The following is a 16,482-nucleotide window of genomic DNA, read 5'->3' as shown; positions in this document are numbered from 1 at the left end:
AACTGATCAATATACTTTTTTTATTCCTTAAATTTATTCTTACTACAAATTACATAATTCATTTTTAACAACTTTATTTTAACTAAAAACACTTTTTTAACTTTTCCTTAAGCTCTAGCACATTTCCAAGCTGTTGGCGAAAAGCTGCAGTCATCCCTATACCCAAAGTTCAGTCACCTACGTCTCCTTCTCACTTCCGACCCATATCCATCCTTCCTTTCTTATCCAAAGTCCTTGAGCGCCTTGTTTATCAACAACTAAGCTCCTTTATTAATAACAATGGTCTGCTCAGTCCTCTCCAATCCGGTTTCAGACCCGGCCACAGTACGGTTACTGCTCTAACTAAGGTATCTGATGACGCGCGCCTGGCCATGTCAAATCAGCAACTTACAGTGCTAGCTCTGCTGGACTTCAGCAATGCGTTTAATACCGTAGACCTTGACATACTATTAGCAATGCTAGGTGCGCTTCACTTCTCTGATCCTGTTCTTGAATGGTTCCGTAGCTATCTTTATGGTAGGACTCAATGTATAAGGGTCAATGATCGGATGTCTGGTTTCTGCAGTATCTCTGCTGGCGTGCCTCAGGGTGGTATCTTGTCCCCTCTCCTTTTTTCCATATTCATTAATTTCCTCACTCCCCTCCTATCCTGCTTCTTCCATCTTTATGCGGATGATCTCCAAATTTACACCCACGCTCCTGCCAATGATCTTAAGTCTGCCATTGAAGCAATTAATAATAATCTTGCAACAATCCTTCATTGGAGTAAATCTCATGGCCTAATTGTCAATCCCACCAAGTCACAAATTATAATTATCGGAGGATCGAAGCAACTTAACCGGCTTGATTACAATTCTTTGCCTACCATATCTTTTGATAATGTAACATTGCCTTACAGTGGGGTTGTTAAGAACTTGGGTGTTTATTTTGACTCGGCCCTTAAGTGGTCTCACAACATTTCACAGGTAAGTCGTAAGCTCTTTGCTACGGTGGGGTCACTTAACCGGTTGAAGAATTTACTGCCTGTTAAGACTAAAGTCGAGCTTGCTCAGTCATTACTTCTACCAATTTTAGACTATGCAGACGTTTGTGCTATAGATCTTAATGAGGAATACCTAAATAAACTTGAAAGGTTGCAAAATGTCTGCATTAGGTTCGTATATGGGCTGCGCAAGTTTGACCATGTCTCTGAGTACCGTCAGCAGCTTGATTGGCTGCCCATCAGGCTCCGTAGGGAAGAACATGTCCTTGTGTTCCTATACAATATCCTGTTTGACCCACGTACTCCCTCTTACCTTAAGGACTGCTTTTGTCTTCGTAGTGCTGAACAAAGCCGTGCGTTAAGATCAGCGTACGATAATAAGCTTGTTGTGCCAATTGCTAAGTCCGGATACATTGCAGACTCCTTTGCTGTGAGAGCTACGCACTTGTGGAATGATCTTCCACGTGACATTCGTGACTCAAGGTCACTTGCCATATTTAAATCAAAACTACATGGCCATCTTCGAAATAAAGTCACACGGTAAATATTTATATATATATATATATATATATATATATATATATATGTATATATATATATATATATATATATATATATATATATATATATATATATATATATATATATATATATATATATATATATATATATATATGTATATGAATATTATATATATATATAAATATTATATATATATATATATATATATATATATATATATATATAATATTTAGTAATATACATATATACTTTATTTTTATTTATGGTTAAATTATTTTATGTATGTTTAATAAGAAATATATTTTATACATCTTAATTCGTAGCATAAACCTAAACAATTACATCAGTGTACATATTTTATGTAGTCCATTTTGACTTATAATTACCCCGCTATCTATTTATTTGTGAACTCTCCTGCCTTGCAGGGTTGCCTGGTAGAGATCGCTTATAGCGATAAGGCCGCCCTTGCCCACATTAATGTCTTAGTTTTTAAGTATTTTAAGTCTGTTTGTATACCCATTTATATGTGAGCAATAAAGTGTTTATCTATCTATCTATCTATCTAAAAACACTTTGTTTTTATCAAAGAATAATGCACAATTATAAATTCATTAACTAGGATTACAGTATTGATTTAGCGATAATTAGATAATACTAATGGACTTTTTCAATTTTCTTTATCTTATAGGCGGCGCAGGCGTTATGGATAACGATACTTCGGTTCACCGGAGATCTCCCAGAACCGAGATATAATACGATGGAGAGAGATAACACGTCTGTTATGTCCAAGGTGACGGCCACGCTCGGTAGAAATTTCATCAGATCGAAAGAGTTTCAAGAAGCGCAAATGATGGGCGTAGACCCTGATGCTTATCTGAACAAACAGAAACCAAGGTCGATTAGACACAAATTAGTTTCGCTCACGTTAAAGCGAAAGAACAAACTCGGTGAAGATGTACGACGAAAGCTACAGGTAAATAAAATTAGGTTGGAATAAAGTTTTGTATAAATATTGAACAAAGCATTTAACTCAAAAATTGTTTTGTAGGACGAAGAATACACAGCGGACAGTTATCAATCTTGGCTAGAATCGCGACCGACATCTAATCTCGAAAAACTGCATTTCATCATTGGCCACGGAATACTCAGGGCCGAGCTGAGAGACGAAATTTACTGCCAAATATGCAAACAGCTGACGAATAATTCTTCAAAATCGTCACACGCTCGAGGTTGGATATTGCTCTCCTTGTGTGTTGGATGCTTTGCTCCAAGTGAAAAGTTTGTTAATTACCTCAGAGCCTTCATCAGAGAAGGCCCGCCCGGTTATGCACCCTATTGTGAAGATCGTCTCAAAAGAACTTTTAACAATGGAACAAGAAATCAACCCCCATCGTGGCTGGAGCTTCAAGCTACGAAATCTAAGAAACCGATCATGCTGCCGATAACGTTTATGGACGGAAACACAAAAACACTTCTAGCAGATTCTGCGACTACTGCGAGAGAACTCTGTAATCAGCTATCAGATAAAATTGGATTACGTGATCAATTTGGATTTTCCTTATACATTGCGCTCTTTGACAAAGTAAGTTCACTCGGCAGCGGTGGTGACCATGTAATGGATGCTATATCACAATGTGAGCAGTACGCGAAAGAACAAGGCGCACAAGAAAGAAATGCACCCTGGAGATTGTTCTTCAGAAAAGAGATATTTGCTCCGTGGCATGATCCCACAGAGGACCAAGTTGCCACTAATCTGATTTATCAACAAGTAGTTCGAGGAGTCAAATTCGGAGAATACAGATGTGATAAAGAAGAGGACTTGGCGATGATTGCTGCTCAGCAATATTACATAGAATACGCTCACGATATGAATACTGAACGTTTGTATACCTTACTCCCGAATTACATACCCGACTATTGCCTGACTGGAGTAGAAAAAGCGGTGGATAGGTGGGGTTCTCTTGTAGTGCAGGCATACAAAAAGAGTTACTATGTAAAAGAAAAAATTGCGGCTTACAAAGTGAAAGAAGATGTTGTAAGTTACGCTAAGTTTAAGTGGCCGCTATTATTTTCAAGATTTTATGAAGCTTATCGAAATTCTGGTCCCAATTTACCTAAGAATGATGTCATAATAGCAGTAAATTGGACCGGGGTATATGTTGTCGATGATCAAGAACAAGTTTTGCTAGAATTATCATTCCCAGAAATAACAACAGTGTCGAGTCAGAAAACTAATAAGGTATTCACGCAAACTTTTAGCTTGTCGACAGTGCGCGGCGAAGAATTCACATTCCAGAGTCCAAACGCTGAAGATATTAGAGATCTCGTTGTCTACTTCCTAGAAGGTTTGAAAAAGAGATCAAAATTTGTCATCGCATTACAAGACTACAAAGCTCCCGGCGAGGGATCAAGCTTCCTCACATTCTTAAAGGGAGATTTAATTATACTAGAAGAAGATAGTACCGGGGAATCAGTTTTGAATAACGGCTGGTGTATCGGCCGATGTGAACGATCTATGGAACGCGGCGATTTTCCCGCAGAAACTGTTTACGTTCTACCAGCGCTATCGAAACCTCCTCCTGACATATTAGCGTTGTTCTGTCAGGAGGGGGCGCAACACGGACGTCGTGCACCTACTAGCACGTTTAACGGAACAGAAAATAGGGATAAGCCGCATAATTTATTGGAGTACGCCTTAGACCACTTCAGGCTACCGCCTAAAAGAACGACATCGAAGGGGCTCACACTGTCCTCTGCTAAAAGAGGTGGAGCCGAGGAGTTGTGGAGACATTCTAGGGATCCCATCAAACAGCCTTTGCTCAAAAAGTTGCAAGCGAAGGAGGAGCTAGCCGAGGAAGCGTGTTTCGCTTTCACTGCTATTCTTAAGTATATGGGCGATCTTCCGTCGAAACGTCCCCGGATAGGAAACGAGTACACCGATCACATTTTCGATGGGCCCTTAAAACATGAAATATTACGGGATGAGATATACTGCCAAATAATGAAGCAGCTGACGGATAATAGAAACAGAATGTCGGAGGAAAGAGGCTGGGAACTCATGTGGCTTGCGACCGGTCTCTTTGCCTGTAGTCAAGGTCTTCTTAGAGAATTAACCCTATTCCTTAGAACTAGAAGGTATCCAATCGCACAAGACTCGCTACAAAGGTTACAGAAGACTTTAAGGAATGGGCAAAGAAAATACCCGCCGCACCAGGTCGAGGTGGAAGCGATCCAGCACAAAACAACGCAGATCTTCCACAAAGTGTATTTCCCCGACGACACGGACGAAGCTTTCGAAGTCGACTCGTCAACTCGGGCGAAAGACTTTTGCCAAAACATTGCTCAGAGACTGAATCTCAGATCTAGTGAAGGTTTTAGTTTATTCGTTAAGATAGCTGATAAAGTGATTTCGGTGCCGGAGGGTGACTTTTTCTTCGACTTCGTAAGACACTTGACGGATTGGATCAAGAAAGCGCGACCGACACGCGATGGAATCACTCCGCAGTTTACATATCAGGCAAGGGAGTTGAGCTTCTATATCACTTAACTGTTGTCATATTATTATATATCTTAAAAAATAATAATTAGATAACTACGTCAATAATAATAGTTGCCAACATATTTTTTTCCAATAAGTACATGTTCAATTTGCACACTTGCTTGTATTTAAAATACGTATGATTTTAGGTATTCTTCATGAAAAAGCTATGGACAAACACGGTGCCTGGTAAGGACCGGGCTGCGGACGTGATATTCCACTTCCATCAGGAGCTGCCCAAGCTACTCCGAGGGTACCATCGTTGCGGCAGGGAAGAGGCCGCCCGCCTCGCAGCACTCGCGTACCGAGCACGCTTCGGAGACAATAAGCAAGAATTACAGGCAATACCGTAAGTATATCTCGTTAGTTTATTGGTTATAACACCCGTTTATACAGAAAAACACGCTTTTTGTAGATAGGCTTTGCATCGGATGTGAACTTATTACAAAAAAAATCGTTTAAATTAAAAGTTAAAACAATAAAAATAGATAATATTTTGCCATATATCCTCAATTTTATAAGTTCATATCGTCTACCAAAAAGTCGAATTTATTCATAAACATTGTTCCAGACAAATGCTCCGAGAACTGATCCCCGCTGATCTTATAAAACTGCAAAGTTCGGCGGATTGGAAGCGGGCAATCGTCGCCTCCTTCAACCAGGACGCGGGCATGACGCCCGAGGACGCCAAGATCACGTTCCTCAAGGTCATATACCGATGGCCGACGTTCGGCTCCGCGTTCTTCGAAGTCAAGCAGACCACGGAGCCCAACTACCCGGAGTTGCTGCTGATCGCCATCAACAAACATGGTGTCAGTCTGATCCATCCTCAATCAAAGGTAAGATTTAACTGCAACAATAACTACCTATAATTTATATTTTATATACTATCGCTAAGAAAAGTCCAGAGGCGTAAAGAGCTAAAATTAAGTAGATGAAGATGAACTTTAAACTTTTATTCCTAAATTTTCAGTAAAGAGACAAAGAAAGATAATATGGGCGAAAAAAGCCTATCTATCGTTTCTAAATATTTTCTTTTCTCGTACACAGCTTGCTATTTTTGTTATTGTGCTACGATCACGTACATTTCCCTCGAATTAGAATTTAATCAAACATCAATACATCTCCAAATACGCAGCACGATAGTCGATTATGCTATAATTAGGTACCTAACTTGAAAGATTTAATACCTAAAGATACTAGAAGCCTTTTTGTTGGCTGGTGGAACATATAATTAAAGTGTTACGCTTTGGTAGCTCCCATGACTCATGTAATAGGTAAGATGGCGTAGTCATCTTATTGAACTGTTGGTTGCTAAAATAGTTAAGGCAGGGATTAATCTCAATCAAAAACGATAACCTTGCACACAACCAATGACCAAGCGTATACGCATCACAATAAGATTTTAGCTTAGCATAAAACTGTAGTTACTCGGGCGGATCTTTTCTATTTTTCATGTTTTTTTTAAATATCTTTGGAAATAAACATTAAAAAACAAAATTGTTCGGTTAAGGACATTTTAATATAGATTTACTAACAATTTATTCAAATAAAATGTATAATTATCCTAGTTAATACTTATATTTCGATGAAATAGATTTTTATCGGAGGTGATTTTGTAAATTAATTACAGCCAAAGTATTACGTTTTATTAAAATGTTTATGGTTTAAGGTATTTTAAATATTGTGCTTTATATCTCATATTTCTTAACACTTCGTTATTATATTGGAACTAGGTAAACCGGGAGTCACGGAATAACAAATTGGGGTTTATCCTCGCCTTAAAGCCAAATATTTATCATTATTTCGGTAAACGCTTTTTGACCAGTCGATATCCTACATGACGCAATAGGTATAAAATGTTATAATCTCGATTAGGTCATCTAACATTGCACCGTGCAAGACATTCTTGTGTTTTTAAAATATTCCACCATTTAAGTAAATAGCATCTAGGCTATTTACTGAATCTAATTCAGTGAACTTAGATCTTGTATTATTAAAAGTGATAAATAGCCTTACGTTCTTGACTTCCAATAGGTACCTAATGGACAACCCGTTAGGGCCGCGCCACACCGGAATGACAGCGGCGAGGCGAGCACTTTCAGTGTCATATGATTTTAAAATTGAAAATCATATGACACTGAAAGTGCTCGCCTCGTCTAACGGGTGGTCCTTACTCCTTATATTGACTTCATAAATTGCTTGATTTCAAGAATGTGCTTAATACACACTAACAAAAAAACATGTTTGTCAGTCTTACCTATAAACACTAAACAGATTGTATAAAATTTGGCACAAAGATACGGGGAAAGACTGTTTTGTACCGACAAAATTTATTAAAGAATTTCTACGCGGAAACGAAGTAGCTATTAATATTGTAACATCTAGCTATTGTAACAAAGACTGAGAGGTCATTGAGTATTCGACAATTCATATGCTCGGGCCTCCCTTAATATTTAACACTAACGTTTATATTCCAGGACATCCTAGTGACGCACCCGTTCACGCGGATCTCGAACTGGTCGTCCGGCAACACGTACTTCCACATGACCATCGGCAACCTCGTCCGCGGCTCCAAGCTGCTGTGCGAGACCTCGCTCGGTTATAAGATGGACGACCTGCTCACCTCATACATATCCCTCATGCTCACCAACATGAACAAGCAGAGGTCCATGCGAGTCAAGTAACACAGTATAAATATAACAGTAGAGTAAGTTGACTTGAAATTATATTTGCTCAACACTCCAAGACGTTATTGAAATGCGAATTCAAGTTATACAAATTCCGCCAATGTGTGTGGATGAAACGGTCTGGTATGAAGCTCTACTGTATTTTTAATATATTGTGTGATGTGTCTGTAATTAAGAATTGTGGTTGAAAGTTCAACTGTACAGACAAGTGATTTTCAGAGAGTATGCATTGCGTGAAGTTGTAAATCTATATTTTTGTACAGGATCATGTTGAGCAACTAATTTGATAGTTCGTTTTGTAGGAGCATAAAAGCTGATTTACATTGATACAGTAGATCGATACCATCACTGGATTCAAGCGCTGCATCAGCATTGGAATGATAAAATATGTACTATCAGAGAAGTTGATTCCTAGGCAGATTGTAGACCTAAGTAAGGGCCGGGACACATAAACACGACACGACGTCGTATCGTGTTTATGTGTCCCAGCCCTCATTAATTGGTCGAGTTATGTCAAACCCAGCCAACAGATCACGACAAACATTAAATTGCTGTGCTGGATACTGAGTCAGTGTGAATCAGCACTTAATGTAAGTAATATGTATTTATTGTTAATTGCATATTTGATATACTTAGAAACAAAATGATTACAAGACTAATACTTATGTAAAATTCCGTCCATGTTATTGTCCTCATATGCTTAATAGTAATTATTATAATTAAAACTAAGCTTACATGAAGCGAAGCACAAAATATATTCTCTAAATAAGTTTTTGGAAGTAAGGACTAATGGGATGACTATTAATCGCTTTATCGTCGTTTGAAACTTATATTTTATGTTATGATTTTTTCTATAAATCCTGAATTGAGAAAAGAAGTATTTATAATTGTGAAAATGAATTAGTACAATTTATCTTTTGGGAACTATTAATAATAAATATATTTATGTATTTAATGTTTTTGCAAAATTTAATTATTATTTATTGAACATATAAATAAATAGCAACTAATCACTTTGATACTAAACATTACCTATCCAGAATACAATTTTAACTTTTTCGAGCTTTTATTGTAAAGGTTTTCGATTATTATAATCGAAAACACCGAAAACACCTTTTCCACTACGTAACTAAACAATCCAGTCATTGAATAGCTAGGTAATTGTAATCACCGCTTATAAAGTTACACAAAGATACAAAATTATTTTATAGAATAAAATTTTGTAGAATAACGCTTTTGAGAGGATAACAATAATTTACCTTGGTATAGAGGAATTTAAAAAGGGTTCTCAGGCGATATGCGCCGTGCTACAGCGCTACAGCGCTAAGGCCGCTAAGTTATAATATCACTCGTCAAAACCACTTTCTATATCTACTACATATATCATTAATGTAGAACATTTTAATACTATTTATATAAGCATAACGTAATGTATCTTAGTATGTATAAAATAAATCAATGTTATGCCATGATTTTTGGATAAAGTATTTAATTGGTTGTTTATTTTGCTTAATAAAACTAAAAACGCATTTTAGCGTGGTTTGAAACGATGTGGATTTTTATTTTTACACCAACGTAGTTTGTGGAGTTCCCCAAACATGAGTCATCTGATTTTATGTTTAAAAGAGTCAAATAATATCCTCTAGATTAAATGTAGATAAGTAGTTAAAGATATATTTTAATAAACTTGTATTGTGTCATTACTTGTGTAAACCAAAAGTATTAAAATGCTTTATGCTGACCAAGCAGTAAGCTCGGTCTTTCTTTAACCGTAACTGAGTGCAGTTAATTAACGGGTACAGCTACAATTTTACCTTAAATTCGTTGCTCGGCGAACAATTAAGGTAAAAGCTATTACAAAAACTGTTAATAAGAACAAACAAAAAATATATATCCGCAATATAGTCGGACGTGGGAGAGTCCCACGGCAGCGCTCTATTCTGAGGAATAATGATGCCCCTATTGTCAGACTAGCGGGAAGTCATTTATTTAACATCAAGAATATGAGTGTTTAAAGCAATTTCATGTCTGATTTTTCATCTAAAAGTGTAATTTCGGCTGATCGTCGCTCATTATTCGCGGCACAATAGAAATGTCAACAAACTTTACAGCAGTACGAAGCATCCATTTGCTGAACGATCGGAATTGAGACATTGTTACCTTGTTGATACTCGATTACTATCTGTTAACGCCTAATCTTAAATCTTGAACGCCTCCGTGGTCCAGTGGCTAAGAGTGTGGCTCTTGACTCGGAGGTTGTGGGTTCGACTCCCGCGTTGGAAGCATGTTATTTCCAAGTTGGGTAGGACAATGCAGGCTGATCACCTGATTGTCTGACAAGTAAGATGACCCATGCGTCGGATGGGCATGTAAAAAGTCGGTCCTGCGCCTGATCTCTCGCCAGTCGTGTCGGTCTTCCGTCCCACTGCGTTATGAGAAGTAAATGGAATAGAGAGTGCTCTTGTGTACTGCGCATACACTTAGGCACTATAAAATTACTCCTGCGTAACTGGCCTGGTTTCAAAGAAACCGGCCACCGTCACCGAAACCGGTGTGGGAGTTATTATTATTATTATTACTATCTGTTATGTCTTGTCTATGCGTGTATAGACTATAGACCATATTGTATTAGTTTGGTAGTAGCAGGATGGACACAAATGAAAGACTTGAGAGCAGCAGACCTGTTTATTCAATTAAAATTTTTATGAAATTAAAATATGTAGTTAATTTTAAATATCCGTTGGATCTTTGACGCCACATCAAGGGCTTCCACTGGGTTTTAGTGATACCCTTGCCAGATGGGGATCAATGGCCGCTGCCGACAATTTGGAAAACCTATTATTATATGGGGGAGACCTGCATCTATCCGTAGACTTTTTGATATTGATTTAAATAATTTTAATGGCTTTATAATTTTGTACACTTATTGTTTTTTTATGGTGGTGTCTAAATTTATGACCGCGGATAGAACTTAGAAATAAGAACCTGCGGATCTTGCAACAACTCTGCTATGGCAAGTATTTGAATAGTAAAATCTGTTACGACGAATACATACATAAAACATCAATAAAACAAACGAAATAGATCTGTAGAATTTATTTTATGGCGGAATTGTTCGGGTCTGTTGTGGTAGTTTACTGGTTTTTTAATAATGTTACGTGCTAGGGTTCGAGGATTTGGAGAGAAAGACCTGGTGACTCTCTTGAAGACTTTATTAACACTGCACTAAACACTAGGTCACAACACTTAGCACTAAGTCCAAACACAAATCACTAAGTCCAATCACTAAGCACTATCACTGTCCTAGGTCGTAGCCAAGTCGCAGGTTTCACTGGTTCACTCACTATTGATCACTCCGAAATCGCCTTGATGAAAACTCGAAACGAACTGACTAGCCGGGCCTGCCTGCGGCTCTTTTTATATGGCGAGACGAATTCCAGAAATTTCCCGATTCACGTAAACAAGTAAACAACCGTGGGAAATTTCTAGGCGGCTCGGGCATGTACCACAATAAAACTGCCGTCCTTGCGATAAGTGCAGTAAGTTGAATTTAATTTAGACCTTATGGACTCAGTCATAAGGTCTAAATTCAAACACGCTAACAAATAAAGGGTAAACACGTAAACAAACATTGGACCTTTTTAGAAGGTTCGAGTATGTACTTGCGCACCACGTGTCCGTATACCATGTACCGTAACACTACTCCCCTCTTAGAGATGCTCGTCCCGAGCATCATTGTTACTGCCATGGTAACGCGCCAGACGGTTCCTACGACTACTCCTGGTCTGTGGTCCCTTTACAGCAGCGCAAGTAATACATCTGTGGCACCAATCCTGCACATCATCTCTCCAATGCAACCAGAAGAATCGTTCTCGCACTTTCCTTAGCATCCTCTTGACGCCTAGATGACTCCCTGATACGCCTTCATGTATCTCGCGGAGAACATCTGGTACTCTTGCCCTTGGGACAATTATCTGAAAATAGAACTCTCTGCCGTTAGCCTTCTGCCGTTTCCGGTAGAGTAGTCCGTCCTGAAGTATCAGACTGTCCCATTGCTCCCAGTACGCCTTAGTGACAGCGCCAGTGGGTGCAACCTCACTCCAGATTGGTTTTATGTCACCCCGTTTCTTCCATGTGATGATGTGCCGAAGGTCGTCATCTTTTTCTTGAGCCTTTCTCATAGCTTCATTCTCCATGTGCCCCAAATTACTTGTTCTCTTTGTTCCGCTCCGTGCCTGGGAGGTAACAGTTACCGGGGCTTTCTCCGCGTCATCCAGTACTCGCCCCTTAGTTCTGGATTCTATTCGTTCCCCATGACTCCGGGTAGGGGACGAAACCGCTTGCTTCTTCAACTCCTCCATTTGTTCCTCGATCCTTTTTATCCTTGCCATCTGGGTCTTCTTCTGCGGACAGTTTAGCTGAAGATGGCCCCTCTCACCACACTTATAGCACATGGCTTCAAGTCTTTTCCTCGTAGAAGCCTTAACTTCCTTGACTTCTTCAGAGACCTTGTGGATCTTATGGGTCTGCCGCATGTCATGGCGCACAGCCTCGACTTCCAAAGCATGCGCTAATGCTTCCTTTAGCGAGGTATGGTGACCAAGTCTTACTGCAGCCCTGACCTCCAAGTCTTTGATTCCGTCGACAAATCCTTGAACAATATTTGTGTCGACCATCTTGGTGTCGGCTCCTGGATATGCCTTCCTGACGAGTTTTTCAATTTCCAACGCCCATTGTTGAAGTCCTTCTCCTGAACGTTGGACTCTGTCACGCAGTTGGGCACGGAACACGTGCTCCAGGTGTCGCTCCCCGTATCTGGATTCCAGTGCCTCCATCAGGTCTTGGAAACCATTTCCCGTATGTGGCAGTGCCTCCAGAACCGACACAGCTTGCCCTCTGAGTGCAACAGTGAGAGCGGTCAAGCATTGCTCCTCCGTCCATCCGTTTGCGGTAGCAACAGTCTGAAATTGCCGACGATAAGCGTTCCAAGAAGTAGTGCCGTCGTACGGTGGCACCTTTACTCTTGGTCCTTGCGCCACACCAGTGACTCCACTAGACACCGCAACTCCCGTAGTTTCTAGGCGCACTACTCTCTTCTGTAGTTCTGTGAATCCGGTTTTCAAATTTTCCACAACCGTCTCTAACCCAGTAACTCGTTCTTTCATTACGTCGACATATTTTCGAAGCTTAACCACCGTGTCACTGACATCCTTTATAGCTCCAAGGGCTTTTTCTTGGAGGTCTTTTTGTTGCTCTTGTGATTCTCGAATCGCTCTGATTTCAGCACCGAGCTTGCGTTCTTGTGACTCTTGCAAAGCGTGAATTTCAGCTCTTTGAGAATCTTGTAAAGCGCCGAGCTTGCGGTCTTGTGCCTCCATCATTGCCTTTTGAGAATCTTTCAACGCCTGACTTTCAGCTTTTTGAGACTCCTGCAAAGCCTGAATTAATTCAATTATGCTTTCCAATTGAAGAGCCATTTGAGGGGCCGTAGAAACTACGGGCGTAGCAGGATGGAACTAGTCGACGGAGCCTGAGCAGGCGGGGCCCAGTGGGCGGCGCCAGTGGGCGTGGCCTGAGTGGGCGGGGCCTGGTGGGCGGAGCCAGTGGGCGTGGCTACGGCCAAAGTGGGCGGAGCCTGGGGGGCGTGGCCAGTGGGCGTGTCCCGGTGGGCGGAGCCAGTGGGCGTGGCTTCGTCCATAGTGAGCGGAGCCTGGTGGGCGTGGTCAGTGGGCGGAGCCAAGTGGGCGGGGCCAGTGAGTGGGACCTGTCCCTGAGTGGGCGGAGCTTGGTTCCCAGTGGGTGTGGCCTCCGCAACTCCCCTCTCGGAGTCAATGGCAGCAGCTCGCTGCGCCCTTGTCCTGACACTCCCCTTGAAGTCCTCTCTCGGAGTCAATGGCATCTCCAAATCGCACTTCTGACACCAGTTGTTACGTGCTAGGGTTCGAGGATTTGGAGAGAAAGACCTGGTGACTCTCTTGAAGACTTTATTAACATTGCACTAAACACTAGGTCACAACACTTAGCACTAAGTCCAAACACAAATCACTAAGTCCAATCACTAAGCACTATCACTGTCCTAGGTCGTAGCCAAGTCGCAGGTTTCACTGGTTCACTCACTATTGATCACTCCGAAATCGCCTTGATGAAAACTCGAAACTAACTGACTAGCCGGGCCTGCCTGCGGCTCTTTTTATATGGCGAGACGAATTCCAGAAATTTCCCGATTCACGTAAACAAGTAAACAACCGTGGGAAATTTCTAGGCGGCTCGGGCATGTACCACAATAAAACTGCCGTCCTTGCGATAAGTGCAGTAAGTTGAATTTAATTTAGACCTTATGGACTCACTCATAAGGTCTAAATTCAAACACGCTAACAAATAAAGGGTAAACACGTAAACAAACATTGGACCTTTTTAGAAGGTTCGAGTATGTACTTGCGCACCACGTGTCCGTATACCATGTACCGTAACAATAATAACTATTTTTATTATTTAATGGTTTACACTTGCTTCATGTAAATATAGCGACAAGATCCGAAGCTTTTCTACGAAACGTGGTATATTGGGTGAAGCCGAAAGCTAAAGTCGAACTATAGTTGGTCGCTGTTATGCATTTGTGTACTATCCCACAAACAATTTTCTTGATGAATTTTTAATGCAATCTTGTTCTAAATGATCTAAAAAACATGACTGCTGTTAGAGAATATTTAAAGTCTTAAATTATACATTGAGCGATATTTATTCGAGCAGAGTTTCACCTTACATGTCTCAAAGTTAATTACAGAATCAATCAATCAATGCAATATGGCTGGCTTTTATACCATTTTACACGAAAGAAACGAACTTCCGTTGACAATTCAGATATAGCAAAATTATAAAGAAATACATTAAAATTAAGAATGGCTAAGAATAAGTTAAGTACATAATTCTAAATATTAATTAATGTGGTCCTCATATTTTAGGAAGTTATAACGGAAGCAAATAATCCTCCCGCCCATTTATAACTAACTAATTGTCAAAATCAAGTAAGTACCTACTTATTAATATTTAAAATATTAATAAGTAAGTAATATAAATATTTAAAATATCAATAATCACTTATTAAAATTATAAATAGTAGCTAACATAATATACTGATTTAAATAAATAAATATAATATCATGTAGCTTGTCCATTGACATCCGCTAACACTGCATTTATAACTCGATACGTAATTTTTTGTGGGTTGAAACATGAATGCTTAAACAGCGTCCAGTTATTTTGCGACGTAGTCGTTACACAAGACGTCGCAACGACATTAAACTTCGATGGCACGTTTCAAAATTGAGCTCTGTTAAGCCTGCTATACAGGGTGTAACAAAACTAAGGGATAATACTTTAGGATGTGTATGGATTATATAAAGAGTATGTATAAGAGACCCTATATAGAGTTCGCTGTGTTTTTTTTACTTTTGTATTGGAAAACTCATCTTGCTGGGGCTGGGGCTGCTCATACAAGTCACAAAAAATAGCTCTTTCAGCGCTGCTACTTTCACAATGAACTCCATATAAAGGACACGTACACTTTGTTTTGTTACATCTTGATTATCCTCCATGAAAACCTGCGGTCGAAATGAGAGAGAGAGATGTCAGTTTCAGATTGTCAGATTGTTCAGTTGACAAGTGGCCGCATGCCCAAGACACTCTTCTGATGTGTGCGAGCTACTAGGCCTGCTCGGTCAGAACTCAGACCAACCATTCTATCTGTTACCTCTTCGCGCCCAAACCGCTGAACGGATTTTGCCGAATTTTGGTATGAAGATTGAAGGTATATCCCGGGAAAATTTGCGTTTCCTGCGCTATAAACGAATTTTGGTGCAACGGAGTTGCGGGCATTATCTAGTAAGATATAATCTTATATATAAAAACAAGTCGGGTTTTCCTTCCTGACGCTATAACTCCAGAACGCACGAACCGATTTCCACGGTTTTGCATTCGTTAGAAAGGTCTCGGGCTCCGTGAGGTCTATAGAAAAAAATATATCAGAAAAACTTCAAGAGAAAAGCAGGAAACCAGGGCAAACAACATTTGCCGGGACAGCTAGTATTATATATTATCTTTCGAATGAGCAAGTTTCTGGGACTGTTCCATCATTCCATAATATTGTCGTGCTGACTTTCGAAACTTCGATTAAGTACCTATGCGTTTCAGGATTGTGCGCTGTTTTGTTCCAAATTATACAATGGCCCAGTACGTAATATGTAATAGGTATCTCATGTCTGGTAGTCTGTTCTCCTGCATATATAAAGTAGCGGGCAACATTAGTATTATATACGTGGGAGAGCCATGCTTCGGCACGAATGGGCCGGCTCGACCGGATAAATACCACGTTCTCACAGAAAACCGGCGTGAAACAGCGCTTGCGCTGTGTTTCGCCGAGTGAGTGAGTTTACCGGAGGCCCAATCCCCTACCCTATTCCCTTCCCTTCCCTACCCTCCCCTATTACCCTATTCCCTCTTAAAAGGCCGGCAACGCACATGCAGCTCTTCTGATGCTGCGAGTGTCCATGGGCGACGGAAGTTGCTTTCCATCAGGTGACCCGTTTGCTCGTTTGCCCCCTTATATCATAAAAAAAAATTATACGATTTCCACATACGTATTGCAATTCAAAATAATATATTTAGTTACATTAACAAAGCTATTATATTTAAATAAGTAATACGTAACATTTTCCCACGCATTTTATTTTTGATACACAAATAACTACATA

General features: G+C 40.0%; 1 protein-coding gene across 1 annotated transcript in view; it reads left to right on the top strand.

Annotated features, from left to right (window-relative positions):
* The window catches only part of LOC121733500 (myosin-VIIa), a 33,456-nt gene extending 25,294 nt beyond the window's left edge, over positions 1-8,162 (top strand). Inside the window, exons 10-14 of the mRNA XM_042123760.1 lie at positions 2,193-2,477; positions 2,553-5,021; positions 5,192-5,391; positions 5,614-5,881; positions 7,523-8,162. Of these exons, the coding sequence (XP_041979694.1) occupies positions 2,193-2,477; positions 2,553-5,021; positions 5,192-5,391; positions 5,614-5,881; positions 7,523-7,729 (3,429 nt within the window). The 3' untranslated portion in view covers positions 7,730-8,162. The remainder of the gene's footprint in view (positions 1-2,192; positions 2,478-2,552; positions 5,022-5,191; positions 5,392-5,613; positions 5,882-7,522) is intronic.
* Positions 8,163-16,482: the final 8,320 nt, after the last annotated feature.

Source organism: Aricia agestis, chromosome 1 (assembly GCF_905147365.1).
Source record: "Aricia agestis chromosome 1, ilAriAges1.1, whole genome shotgun sequence".
Lineage (NCBI taxonomy): Eukaryota > Metazoa > Arthropoda > Insecta > Lepidoptera > Lycaenidae > Aricia > Aricia agestis.
Note: the sequence above shows the minus strand (reverse complement) of the source record. Positions and strands in the feature narration are given on the sequence as shown.